This window comes from Protopterus annectens, chromosome 7.part1 (genome assembly GCF_019279795.1).
Source record: "Protopterus annectens isolate FY-2018-M chromosome 7.part1, PAN1.0, whole genome shotgun sequence".
NCBI lineage: Eukaryota > Metazoa > Chordata > Ceratodontiformes > Protopteridae > Protopterus > Protopterus annectens.
This window is the reverse complement of record NC_056740.1, coordinates 521,965,796-521,980,615: the sequence shown is the minus strand read 5'-3', so window position 1 is coordinate 521,980,615 and position 14,820 is coordinate 521,965,796. Positions and strand designations below refer to the sequence as shown.

General features: G+C 37.6%; 1 protein-coding gene across 6 annotated transcripts in view; it reads left to right on the top strand.

The window, feature by feature from the left end:
• The window catches only part of RAB27A (RAB27A, member RAS oncogene family), a 1,055,478-nt gene that overhangs the window by 932,174 nt on the left and 108,484 nt on the right, over positions 1 to 14,820 (top strand). For all 6 annotated transcript variants that reach the window (XM_044078949.1, XM_044078945.1, XM_044078950.1 and 3 more), the window contains one exon: positions 12,557 to 12,680. In XM_044078949.1, the coding sequence (XP_043934884.1) occupies positions 12,557 to 12,680 (124 nt within the window). The remainder of the gene's footprint in view (positions 1 to 12,556; positions 12,681 to 14,820) is intronic.

The following is a 14,820-nucleotide window of genomic DNA, read 5'->3' as shown; positions in this document are numbered from 1 at the left end:
GTGTGTGTGTGTGTGTGTGTGTGTGTGTGTGTGTGTGTGTGTGTGTGTGTGCGTGTGTGTGTGGGGGGGGGTGCCCCCCTGTAGCCCCACACCTATGGAATAATACATACCAACTCTGAGGTTGTACGATTGTGGAGAAAAAGGCAGTCTCCATTGTCGATGTAAGTGGTTTCTGGAAACTGCTTTTGTTTTATTTGTGTTCACCAAAACTGCCTTGGATGAGACAGCATGCTCCCTACTTAAACATACTAACTCTGAGATCACTGTATTTCTTAGAAAAATTAATTCTTCAAGATACTGCAGTCTCCATTTTTAAACAAAGAAACAAGCCACACATTTATGGTGCTGCATTAGAGAGTCTGTCAGAAATAACGCGCAGTTAAGCCTGATACTCATTTCATGTACCACATCATTGTGGTATTGTCTGTAACCACATTCAGTCTTCTTGGCAGTATATCAGTTTGGAATATCTGATTTCTGTTTGTCCATCATGGTCCTGAACCCGACTCAAAACTTGAGGAACACAAAATGTGCAATACACTCCATATTTTTGTGACAGCATGGTTTGGGTGTTTTTCCTCACTGGGAGAGTTAGTATCTTGTCTGGGCCACCATAAAATCTCTTTTTTTGTGGCTGGGATGAATGATAGCCATTGGTTTAGATACCAACAGTGCTTCTGCCAAAGGCTGCTGAGACATCGCAGGATTTTCCTTATGTGCAGCTCCCTACATTTCCTTACATCTTTCAGTGCACAGTCTTACAAAAGGGATTTCAGCGTTGCGACTCTTTCATTGGGCAGGAAGAGTTGTCTCCTTTCCATGTCCAAGAATGTACCTCAAGGAAAACCTTATACATCTCTGGAGTCAGACTTTGTCTCAAAAGTTTAGGGGAAAACCAGTGTTGGTCATTGTGGAAGTGGTTAAGGCCTAAAAGGATGGAACTTGAGTGAGACTGTCATTGCGATAAGGGAAAATTGGGACAAGGCACTTAGTGAAAAATCTCAGTGCAGTAGAGAGATCAGATGGGAGAGAAGTGAACTGGAAATTATTCTGTCTTAAACTAAATTTAAGGAATCACATGTGGACTCTGTGAAGTGAGATTTGGAGGTAGGAGTCCTTTAAATACAAGGTTACTGATGGTGGCCCAGTAGCTTGAACATCTTGAACTTCTCAACAAGAGTGGATTTGTTCAGCTGGGATAGATACAGGGAATCATGTTAGGTAATCATAAATATCTTGGAATGGAACCTCGTCTACTCCTGCTCAGTAGGGACTGGATCCACTTTGCTGCAATACCATCCAGAGCAAATTAGTCTGGAGGACTAGGGTCAGTTGCATTAAAAACAATGGGAATAAAGATGAATTCTGACTTGTAATGTTGAATCACTGTGCTTTTTACTAACCTGACGTTTGGTCAGAGTGGCAGGCTCAGCCTTGCACCTGTATAGTATGGCATACCTGAGACTTTCTTCCCTTAAGTCCCTTAATGAGGAGGAGGTCAGAAACAGCATCCTGGATGTTCAGTTGAAGTGGGGTTTTTTTGCTGTCCCATAGGGACCTGATCAACGCTGTCCCGAGGAGCAAACAAGTCCTCACTACACTGAAGAGCCTTTGTCATTCCCCTTTTACTCATCCTCCTCTTCCTCATGTAAACCAAACTACAAAAGAGACCGTATACGCCTCAGTGTCAGACTTCCATTCAATAGTCCTGGGTTTGATTCCATCAGTTGCCATTTACTGGGTAAGTTTGAGTAAGTCACTTAACAGGACAGTTTCCTAGGAAGATATCATGAATAGCCATAGTCTGCTACACTCCACATATGTTTTGAGAAGAGTTGTAGTAGCATAATGATGCTATAATGACATTTTGAAGCAGTTTTTATCATTCTAAATAGTTTATGAAATTTTCTTCTAAATATGGAAGTAAAATATAGCAAGAAAAGACTGTGTCACAGCGGATGCTAGGCATAACACTGTTTGGTGACAAAAAAGCAGAAATGGAAATAGGACAGCTACATGGGGGCCAAGAATTGTATGTTTTATTTCTGTTACTGTTGACAGGGTCAGTACAGGTAGTATGGTAGATGTCCAGCAATAGTGAGCACATTTGTTGTTTTTGTTAGTTCTGAAGTGTTACTCCTTCAAGAATAATTAATCACTGCCCAGATGTAGCTACTTCAGCTGTCATCTTTTAAGGATCAGGAGGTCTTGTTTCTGATTATGTTCAACTGCATATTTTAAATTCTAAACAGTAGTTTATAAACTTAAAAAAAAAGCAATAATAGTGAAAACCTACAACTACATATACAGTGTCTAAAGATTCCATATAGAAAAAACTCAATCCAGCACGCAGTCAAATGAAAACTATTAAAGTAAAACACACCAAAGACAAGGACGAAGGTGTAATATATTTACAATTTATTAAAATAAAACAAAGAAGTAGTTGAGCGCTTTCGTCTCTTGCATAATAAGACCTCATCAGAACTATCTCTACAGCATAACAGTATGTATTGGAACAGTCCATACAACCCATGTGAGTCTTCTACCCCAATCACAGACTGTAATTGATCAAGAATAATTGCTACATTTAACTAACTGTATAAGATTATAATTTAAAAATGGAAGGTTTGTTTAATGATGAAGTGTCAGTACTTTTATACAATAATTATAAGAATAAAATAAAAAGCCTATTACTTAGCTGCCTATATTTTAAGAACACTAGAAATGTATACATTATCATTCAGCCCAGGGATCGTTTATGCGTCTAACTACACCGGCTTTTATATTCAATCCTGGTTTCCCAGGATACACCCCTTTCACTCTTAACAATTTGTTCTAACACAGTAAGCAACATTTAATTTGTAAGCTGGAAAGTGCTTGTCTAAAAAGAGCATTTGGTTCAATGCCTTGATGAACGTCATACACACGTTTATATACACGTTTTTTTTTAAACATTCTCTCCATTTTCACAATATAAAAACTAGTGCAGCCTAAGCACTGGATTAAATAAATTACACACTTACTGTTACAATTCTAATGCCCACTGGACTTAATAACTAACTTCCTAGCTTCCTTGCAAAGTAAATTTGATCTGTATTGCAGTTCCCGCATTTAATGTCTTGTTATTTAAAGGCATTTTCTCCACTTCATATTCCACATTTTTTTTAATATTCCTATTTTTCTTTCTTACAAAACACAGTTTCACAGGAATATTTTTCTTTATACCTGGAAAACAAGTTAACCCCCCTCCCAGTGCCTATTAATAATATTCTCAATATTTCTTGACTTGGAATTAAAAGTATAAGCAAAAGCTTTTTGGGATGTAATATTAAAAACCAGAGTAATCTCAAATTCAGTCATACCACTACCTAGAATTGACCCAAGTGTAATTTCTCTAGCACTAACAACCTCACATTCCATTCTTATAATCAAATCCCTGGGGTAACCCCTTTCCAAAATTAATAAATGTGACTTCCTCAATAAATTGGTGATAATTAGAAGTCATTTGAGATGCTCTTATTAACTGGCCTTTAATGATACTCTTCTAATAGAAGTGCACACTAAAATATTGTAAATATGAATTTGAAAAAGTGTCCTTCTGAAACACCCTAGATTGAAATCTTAACCCCTCTCTATCTTTATGTAAGAAAACATCTAAATAACTAATGCTAGCCAATGAATAAGTACATTTCAAAAATATTGTAGTAGTATTGATATATTAAAATGTTCAAACAATCCATTGTCCCTTTCCGTAGAATCCAAGTATTGTCCAAAAATCTGGTATGAAAGTGCCAGTTAGAAGCAAACCTGAAATTAATAATAAAATTCTTTTCCCATTAATATAAAACTAAATTGGTATAAATGGGATCATGTTTGTCTCTCATGGCAACCCCTTTGATATACATAGAATATTCGCCGTTAAAAAGCATAAAATTGTTATCCAAAATCAGTTCCATAAATTCACCTGTTAATGACACCTCAAGTGTTGGATACATAATCACAATCTAAAATTACTTCATTAAACCACTCCAACCCCAAAAATGGGGAATGTTGGAAAAAAGATCCATAATATTGATTATCCCTGTCACATTGCCAGCCTAGCTATATGGAATTTTGTAAATTAATTATATGTAATTTGAGAGTATTAATATGATTTATATATAAGTGTAACAGAAGGAGATATTGCCAGCACAGCTATCTGGATTTTTGTAAATAGTTGTATGTCATTTGTGAATATCTGCATGATTTAATTGCTTGTGTTACCACTATATTAGAACTGTATGTCATATTGCATAGATGTGTGCTGAAGAGATATTTTTATGCACTGTTGTAACAGTTTATATATGTTTTAACAGGAGATTAGCCTGCAAAACATAAGAAAAGTTGAGCTTAAGTTACTTTATAGCTGGGCCATAAACAAAAGATGTTATCTCTCAGTTTTAGTGCAGTAGCAGACACAATGTCTAGAGCTGAAAGTTTTTTTTATTCTTCTTGAAAAGGAAGTAATTACTAGGTTTGAGATGTAGAAGTGTTTTATTGTTTTATGACTTCCAGGATCTGCAAACATCTGAGAGATATGTATGTTTCACAGAGAGATGCTGAATTCTGTTAGTTTCTGACAATGGCAGTTTAGCTTGCGAACTGAAAGTCAGGTGACAAAAAGTGATGTCATCCAAGCTAACCCAGCAGTAATATTTGATATTAATTTAAGAACTCTCTGAGAGAGAGAGAAAGAGAGAGAGAGAGACAGGGCATTTTGTATCTGTCTTTTGACCTAACAAGAGCATCCACTCATCATCACATCTGGACTTGCCTTGTTGTAACTAAGTTTTAGGGCATAGTAACTCTTTTAGATTCCGATAGGAATTTAGTAAGGTGTAGCTTAGATGTTTGCTTTATTTATTTGAGACTGTCCTGCAATGTTATTTTAAATATTTCTTGTGATTTTGAACTCTGATGTAAGTGATTATTTACTGAGTATTGTCTTGTTCTTTTATTATTTATTATTAAATATATTTAAACATTTTAATTGTGGCTGGTATGCTTAGAGAAATTTAACTCTTAGAGTGCTTGCATATCTATTTGGTGACACTGTACAGGCCACTCCTAAATAGTCTTGCTGTTTGTCAGACTACCATTTGGATTAATAGTAACATTACACAGTAGGATTGGACACCCTTTGTTAAGGGCCTTAAAGCAGCTGATAAGTAGTGGCTTGTGGCAGTGGAAACTACCTTATAGTCTGGGCAGGAGGGGGCCTTAACTAGTAAACCTGTGCCAGCCTTTCCCAGGAGTGTGTGTGTCTGTATATAAATCAAATCTCAAAGAGTTTGTGTGTCAGCTACTTGGGCAGGGCACAAAGCACTGGCTGGGCAGAGAGGGTACTGGAGATCTTGGTTTGGCTACTCAGCTGAAGTTGCAACCCTATAGTTGTGCCAGTGGATAGTCTTATTGGGGATCTGGAGAAAGAGGGAGAAACCAACCCTAGACTGACTGACTGATCTCGGTGTGCTCTTAAGGGAAGTTGTACTTTACTGTATGTGTACTTGTCGTCATCCTCCCAGTGTGTATGTCCCCCACCGTTGTCAGTGCTGAGGTTTGAGGCTCCTTGATTACTGGGCTAGTGCAGGGGTGTAAGACTTGGTTTAATATTTCTAAGGAACTCCCACGAGTCCTTTGAAATATGACCAATATTTGAAACAAAAGTTTTTAATTTCTGTTCTAAAATACAGCTAATGGCTGCATCTTGGAACCCTTAGCTGCCACTTGCAGTCTTAGTGGTGGTCCTCAGTTCATTTATGGATCTTGTGTATCCATAAATCACAGGAGTACGTGAATAATCAACCTTTAAAAATTCAAACAATTGTATGTCAATAACACCCTGCATAAAATGATCTCTCAGTATTAAATCAATTTTAGCATGGGCTATATTTATTTCATTTTTGGACATTGTCATATAACTATCATCATCATTCCCCAAAATTATATACAGTCTAGTGTCATACTCAGTGTTGTTCATAATTACAGTCCCTCCCTTCCTCTCTTATCAGGTTCCCTAACCCTGATTGTAGGTAAAAACTGTAATACATTTCTCTTTTCATTGGACAAATTAAACATTTTTTTCTTTTTGCCCCTGTGTATTTTCCTCAGGTCCCTTTGGAGCAAATCCTCAAATACCTGAAACACTGGATGAAGGGGGGGTGATAACACTTTTCTTTCTGTGGGCCATGTCTGCTACCATCATGAAATAAACATCCCAAATTTAATTTCCTAAGAAGTAACTTCAACTCTGTTTAAATGCCTGCTAAATCAATGTGCCTTGAAGGAATGAATTGCAAACCTTTCATAAACAACGTAAAATGATGTGTACCAATTTGTAAATCTCTGTTACTGAAAATGTTCAAATTCTGATAGGAAATAAGCAAACTATTATACAAAACTTCTAAATCATAATTTGATTCAATATAGTCCATATCTTCATTCAGTCTCTCACTCTGTTCAAGCCACTACCCCTGCCGCGCCACCTCTCTGATGTCTCCCCTGAGAGAGTTCCAACTGTTCCATTGATTGCATTGGGAGAGGCTGCAATTGGTTCCATGCCATCTGTTCTGATCCTCTCAGCAGTGGGAAATCCAAAGGGGTGAAGTCCAAAGGAATCTCCAGTGGTGCATCAATAGTGTTAACACAATCCTCAAATGATGATGGAAAATTGGACCCCCCACCTCAATACCCTCACTCTTAGATTTAGGTAGAGGGTAGACCTTGGTACCCCAATATTCATTGAGGTCCCTCTGTAACTTGGTGACCTTTCTCTAGTCCACATCTTTAAAAACTTGAAAATATTTACAGCTATCCATTGAGAGCATAAGATCCTGAATGATGACATTATTTAAAACCAAAATTTCATCTACCAATGTATGCATAAGATTGTTGTTGTTCTTAATAATATCTTTCATGAACTCAAGACTAAACCCAACAAACAGCTCCACAAGCTAATGATAAAAATTGCTGCCAAACTGAACATCATTTGGAAATTTATAAAGTTGCAAACTTTTTGAAACTCTTTTAAACATGACACATTCCCACAAATACAAGTTTTCGATTTGCAATGTGCAGTATATTAAAAGTTTAGCCTTAAACTTACCCACAGTTTCATGGTAGGATAATGCTGCTGGCTCAAAGTAGAGGAAAAAAATGAAAGAAATATTGGCATCCGACCAATTCTTAAAATCAAACTCAGCAGTCAAAACATCTGTATTCACTGAAAAGGTACTTGCTGTGAACACCATATCTGGATGCAAAAGTGAGAAAACAGAAATGTCAAAGCCACCTTTTGAATGTAACTCAATGTGATTCCATTGAGAAACATTGTTCCTTAATCTAAATTCCTGTTGGTTCCCAGAAAACAGCAATTTGATATAGAATCTTCAGTAGCTGTACTGTTAAGAGTTTACCAATTGTTTTGAAAGATTAATAAGACTTGTTAGCTCCCCTCTCAAAATCAAATTGCTTGGTTCCTCCACCTCCAAAATCAGAACATTATTACCTTCACCTTTCCTATCCATGGTTAAATAGAGTCAAACCAACATAATTCAAGCAAGCATGCAGTCAAGTGAAAAGTAATAATGTAAACTGAACTGTGAGCTATACAGCATAACATCAATGGGAAGCAGCAAGGTCATTTAGGTCAAGAGAATTCCCATTACCTGCTACCCAAAGCACCAAAATAAATGCTGAAACTCACTGCAATGTGAGTAAAGCTTTTTTGCTTTGCTCCATTCACCTCACCTAATGAGAGATGGATTGTGCAAAGTCATTTCCCCCATTCTGAGGAGAAGAGGCTATTTAATTGCCACTAGGAAGGGGGGGTCCAGGTGGCATATCAAGAAAAAGGGAACAAGGATGAGTGTCTAGAATCGATGTGTGTGAGGAAATGAATACACATACAATACACACACACACATATTTATATATATATATATATATATATATATATATATATATATATATATACACACACATATACATACACACACACACACACACACATGCATGCATGCCACAAACATGCATTGCTCGCAGGTCATTTCATGGGTTCGTGGATGTATTCTTAGGTTAGCTTTCAAGTAGACCATTAATGTGTTAAGGGTCTGTATAACTACACCAAGGGGCAAATTTATGGATCCTTATCTACTTATCAAGATTGAACTTAAAGAGAGTTATGGAGATACTTTGTGTTATATGGAGAAGGAGCTTATTCTGTTGGTTGGAGATCCTTTGGGAGAGGTATCATCCCTGTCAACAGGCTCAGTTAATATTGTGATGTAGATATAATCGTTAAAGTGGCTATTGGGGTGATACCTGTTTAATAAAAATGCAAACCATCAAGCAGGACAGGGTCGTTTGCAGCCTTGTAAGCGTAGCAGAGGTTGCCATGTAGAAATCTGTAGGAGATGGAAGGGTAGGAATTTTAGACTATTTGAGGAACAAGATTCAGATGTGAGTTTTTATCTTGCTTGTTTTTTGGTTATTATTAAAGCCTTTTTGGTTGTCTGTGGCTGCTTCAAATTAATTACATTCTATTTGTTGCAGGTTGCTTACTGGTTACAGGGATTCTGAGTGCTTTGCTTTGGATTATGAATTATTGCAGTTTTTCTGCTTGGGCAATATGCCTGGCTAGGTACATGTCAAAGGATGCATTATATCCTGTTATGGTTATAATATGGGATGAGTAGACAGGAATAATAACTTCTTTGGACATGGAGAATATGACTTTATTAGTTGATACATAGTGATTAAAAGAGAGTTTGCTGTCCATGAATGTACCTAGATCCCTAACATCTTTATCTCTTTGAGGAGGCTATCATTTATGAGGTAGTTTTAAGAGTGTTCTTCCTTCCCAAAGAACAAAAAAATGCTGCATTTCTTTGCACTGAGATCGTGGTCCTAATGTGTGGAGGGTTATATAGGTTAAGCACTTATTGTGGATATGGACGTCATCTGGTGAATTGATAACAGCTTCGAGTTTGTAGTAATCAGGAATCTTAATCAGCCAGAGGCCATTGATTTTGGCTTGGACATCAGTGATGTATCGCCAAAAGAGGAATGGCCTAAAACAGAACCCTATAGGATTCTACTGGTAATGTGTCTTTTCAAGGAGAGTGTGCCACCAGCCCTGATTGTGTGGGTCCAGTTTGCTGTCCATTGCCTTGTGTAAGGATTAACATTTAATTTGTTCAGGTTCTCGTTCATAATGCTGGAGTATGGGATAATGTCAAAGCCGTTAGCTAAATCTGCATAGACATTGTGCCATCATCCAGTACTTCAGTGACTTTCTGAAAGAAATTTGCCAGATTTAATAAGTAGAACCTACCTTTCACAAAGCCTTAGTGGTTAAGATTAAGGGTTTGTTAGTTGCTGATACCATTGTTTATGTGCTTTGTAATGATGTGATCCATTGCTTTACAAGTGGTATCGGTAAGTCTAATTGGGCTGCTGTTCCCGGTGTGGCTGATAGGGCTGCCCTTGGGGAGAGGTACCACAGAAGCTCTCCTCCAGGTCTCAGATGCAGACCCATTGGAGCAATTAAGACTAAAGTGGTTTAAGAAGGAATCCGTGAGGCAGTGTTTTCTGCTGACATGTAGAAAGCCTGCAGTGTTGTGTGGACTTCTGGAGCTGGTGCTTTGGTTTTTGATAAGGCCCTTAAGCCTTATTCTGAGATATTTTTTGCTGGTGATATAGACTGAAAGAAGTAAGAGGGAGAACAGGGAAAAGATGTTCGAAAAGTGTATACTGTGTTTATACACTAAAATATTGATTATGTTTTCAGGTCAGACTAAGTGACACCATTATCGATGAAATAGATCCTTTGCTTGGTATTGTTCCTAAGGTTCCTGGCATAGTTAAAAAGACTTTATGGTAGTCTTTAGATGTGAAAGCAATATCTAATTCATTCTTGGCTTTGCAGGTGTTATCTTATGTCTGAGATCTTTGCTTTCCATTTTGTGGTCACTTCTAGTGTGGGTAGATTTGAGTTAATTTCGTAGGGGCAAGAGTTTTTACTTTTTATGTGAAGGTTTTTGTAAAGTTTGTTGCTACAGCTTTCCACCATAGGAGCTTGTTTCTAAATTTGTTATTGTATTTGTGGCGAATGGGAATAGATGTCTCAGTGCAGGGAGTAGAAATCAGCCACATTTGTGGTGGTACCCAAATGGGGTTGAGAGCTAATCACCATAGGACTTTAGAGAGTGTTAGAAGACTGGCTGTGAAGACAACCCTGAAAGCAGTAGGACTGGAAGGTATCTTAGGCATGGTCCTTATGGAAAAAAGGACAGCAGTGATGAGGCAACTGCAAGTGTAGAAGATATCAGTGTTATACTTGTAAGAAGGTCGAGCAGATTTGAACCTGTACAGAGGAAGTGTTGATAATGTCCAGAAACCTCTGTGCATATCTATTTTATTTATTTATTTAACATTTGTTTGCTGGGAAGTCCGACTTGGAATGAACCAATTTTCAGCGGATGCCTGGGGAGAAATGCTCCAGACACATGTCTTTGTAACATGGGAGGAAACTGGAGCATCCAGAGGAAACCCACATGAATGCAGGGTGGACATGCAGACTCCACACAGAAGGCACCCCAGCCGAGAATCGAACTGGAGAACCTCTTGCTGTGAGGTGACAACACAGACCTCTGCACCATCCATTATGTTTGCCTTTTTATGCACAGATAGTTGAACTCTCCCAGAATAAACACATTAAGTTAGTACTTTCAGACTCTGATTTGTGTAAGCAAGTAGTATGAGCTGTGGCAGGCATCCAGGGGCTTCAGTAGTTGTCAGTGATAGGATAAGTAGACTTTTTATGGATACCTGGCGATACAGAAGTTCTATGCTGTTATCTTGCTACATTAGCTGGGCGATAACAAGGCTGTGAATGAATATGGGAATACCTCCACATTCACAACTTGAGAATTGAGAGGCATCATTCTGAAGCAAATTATTTCATCTTTAGCAATTTAATACAGTCCTAGAACGGGTCTATATTATATGTTTGAAGAGACTTTTCCTTGAACATATAATCATTGACCCCTAAAGAGCGAATGCTCTAAAGCACAAATGGCCACGTCCACAAATTTCTCCTCAGGGAAAAAATTCAGTTGGCCGTTATTGGGAATTACCCTTTCCCCAACATAGAGCGATCTCTGAGTTGGTATACTTAGGTAGAGGGGTATGGGGGGCACAGCCCCCTATGTCGGGGGGTGTGGGGGCAAAGCCCAACACTTGATTAGGGTTTTGAACTTTGCGTTTTTTGTGTACTGCCCTGTGAATTTTTTCCTGAGGAAAAAATTTGCAGACGAGGCCGTTCACGCTTTAGAGCATTCGCCCTTTAGGGGTCGATGATTATATGTTCGAAGAAAAATCTCTTTGAGCATATAATATAGACCCCCCCTCCCCCAATAACATGTGCTATAGGTGGATTCAATGAGTGAAGAAAAAAGTAAAATTTTTTCCTAATTTTGTACCTTGGGAACTGCTTATTCATCTAGAGTGACAATGACCAGTAAGGTGACCACACGTGGAAAAAGTTTTCCTAAAGAAAGTCAACATAAGTTTAACGTTAGCTGGTCTTCTTTCTGGTTTCAGTGTCTGTGTTTTACATTTAGTTGTATGGTTTACATGGATTTTTTTTTTCTTTTTTTTTTGCTGATGTATTAAATAAACTAATTAAAATACAGTTTGCATTATTCCTCAGCCTGTGGCCAGGATTTGCATTTTAAAGAATAGATTGCAACATATTTGTGTGTTTGGAGGCGTTTAGGTCTCCAGAAATTGAATACATTAGATCAATAGGTATGACACAGGGCAGTCAGACAGAAAGATAATACATTTGTGCAGTCACAAATGTGTGATTGGTATTTTGTTATAGTAAAAATGTAAAGCTTTTATGGTATTTTGATGTATTTCTCATGCGCAGAGGGGCAGTACTCTTGGATTAGTATATACAAGTATGTTATTGGGGAGCACCCCCCCTCAAGAAAAGCACTTTAAACCTTTCAGTGAGAGTCACGTTTTGGTGTGCGTGTCCATATATGCTGTTTTGTAATCAGCCTTTTCAGTGTTGATCATTAATTAATCATGTTTCTGTGATGAAGGCTTGACACAGAGTTAGGTCTGTAGCCAAAAAATAAAAGGGCATATATTGAGCAGAGAAAAAAAAACTAAAAAGCATTGACATCAGATGAATACTATTCATTTCTGTCAAATGTGATTCCTTATCAGCCTTCAGAATTTCAAGCTGCAGGACTTTCTCCGTGGGACCATTTGAGAAGTACTGTGTTTTAACAGCCCATGGTCATATGTTGGTTTAGAAGTGGAGCTGTACTATTTTGAGAACAAAGCTCTCACAAATCCAGAACTTTCCCAGCAAATGTATTTCTGCTACTTGTTGAGTGTTGTCAGATTTGTTCACAAGATCAGAGACAATATTAATAAATGAATGACCTTTCAGATTTAGTCTTCTGAATTATGTTAATAATGTCACTTTGTTTATTTGTAGGCCAGCTACGAATGCATGCATACTGTGAGAATCCGGACATTGTAATGTGTGGAAATAAATGTGACCTGGATGATCAGAGAGTGGTAAAAGAGGAGGAAGCCAAAGAACTGGCAGACAAATATGGGTGAGTAATCCTCCTTAGGTGGTGTTTAAATTGGTAGTAGAAGGAAAGTGTGCCAGATAGGGCTTAAGATTTCAGAGTCCATTTTACATTCCTCTTTATGTACTAAAAACTAGAGTTACAGTGAGTGACCTTACACGATGTAGTGTTAAGGCAATGGTGGTATGTTAGTTTCACTGACTGGGGACACGTGCAGCTAGGTCAGATTTAATGAATTTTATGCAAACCACCTGTAGTTGTATACGTTTTAGTTTCCAGTACCCTAACTAGGGCAGCATGCGAAGACAGAGTTTCAGAATTCGAATAACAGTGAGAAACTGCTGCAGTTTCCCGTTGATGTTCTTCTTAACTATGGTTTATCGACCTGCAGTGTAACCTGATGTGTAAAATGAAATGAACCACTTAGAGATGAATGGAATGGTAAGTGTGTGTGTTACCAAGTGCATTGTATTTACTTAAATATGATGTTACAGTATAGCTTTGTTTATTGGCCAGTGAGCCAATTTATATGACTTAAAAATGTTTACAAGACTATTATCTGAAAAATGCAAACCTAAGTTATTTATGCCACAAACTAAAGCGACAGGATGACTTTCAAAGTTTTTATTTATTTATTTATTTTTGTGTAGTGTATTGTGTTTTTTTTTTTTTTTTTTAATTCATTGCAAGGGAACTGTATTAAAGCAGTAGCACTAGATTTAACCCGCCTTCTTAATGACGCTGAAGTTTATAAGGAAGGTGTGTTGCATCCAAAGTCTCCCTTATCCTGCCTGGAAAACTGGTAAGTCTGGGTCAACGGGAAAGAGAGACAGGAGCAAAACAAGGTCAGCCTGAATCAGCCCTGGCGAAGAGTCTACCTTGGGTGTTTTTTTTTTTTTTTTTTTTTTTTTTTTTTTTAGTTCATCAAACAGATAAACGGACTACACTGAAGTATCTCTTTTAAGAACTGACCCAAAAACACTCTTCAGTTAAGTGACTCACTTGCAGTTATGCAGTATAGAAAGACTGAAAGAATCAAACCTAGCAAATATGGAATGAAGCTCTTTGCTGCTCAGAGCTTTAATTATCTTCACTCCTTTCTCAGGCAAAAAACATAATCTAAACTGTGCATTTGGACTAAATAATAAACTAAGTAAATAACCTGTTCATTGAAGCACAGTAACATACTGATTTTATTGCACTGTCCAACTGAGAGGGTTTGATAAATAGCATCATCAGACTGCTACAGTAACTGTATAGATCTCTTTAGGTAGGAAGCACAGATGCTTTCTAGAAATACTGAACATTTGCTAACAGGTGAATTCCAAACTACTGTTTCAGTGCACATAAAACAAGGGCTTAACATTAATCTCATTTAAGCCCGAGTGAAATGCAACATTAAACAAAGTCTGTCAGCAATGTTTTCTTTGTTTCTAAGTGGGAAAACTCTTCATCTTAAAAAGTAGCGTACAGAATTTATACAAATGAAATATTCCCTTAGTGGAATATTTAAGTTAAGCATTTTCCATTCTGCATTTTGTAATGGTATATGGTTTCTTGAGAGCCATAGGTAGCTTATTTGATGTCTGGTGCTGCTAGGTTGAGGATCAAGTACATAAATAAATAAAAAAGGTCCGTTCTCCAATCTGGCACTTCACAACACAACTGGAGCATGAGGCCCTAAGGTTATGTCATCACACTCTGTCAGAACAGCAAAAAACAAAAAAGGTTCGTTCTCCAGTCTGGCACTCCTCCTTAGGGAACAGGTAGGATGACCAAACACCCTACACTTTTCCATGCTGTAGGAGAGAGTAGAAAATAAATAAATAAAGCAATTCTGCTGATTGCGCCGTCTAAGATATTGTACCCAGGGCAGCTACCCCCTTTGCCCCACCTTTGCTACGCTACTATGGTTGCTTACACACACTTTCATGCCTTCTGTCACTCAGTTTGTTTTTAATTTTAATGGGGAAGGTAACTGTCACAAAAAAAAATATCTTTAAATTCCTGAATAAAAGAAGCTAGTGAAAGGAGCAATCTTAACAAGCTAGCAAATTATTGCATAGTACTACTAGAAAATTATAAGGTGTTTCTACATGTGTTAAACGTTTTTTTTAATAAATCTGTGGGGAAAGTCTGTGGAGAAACCTATACTGTACTTTCA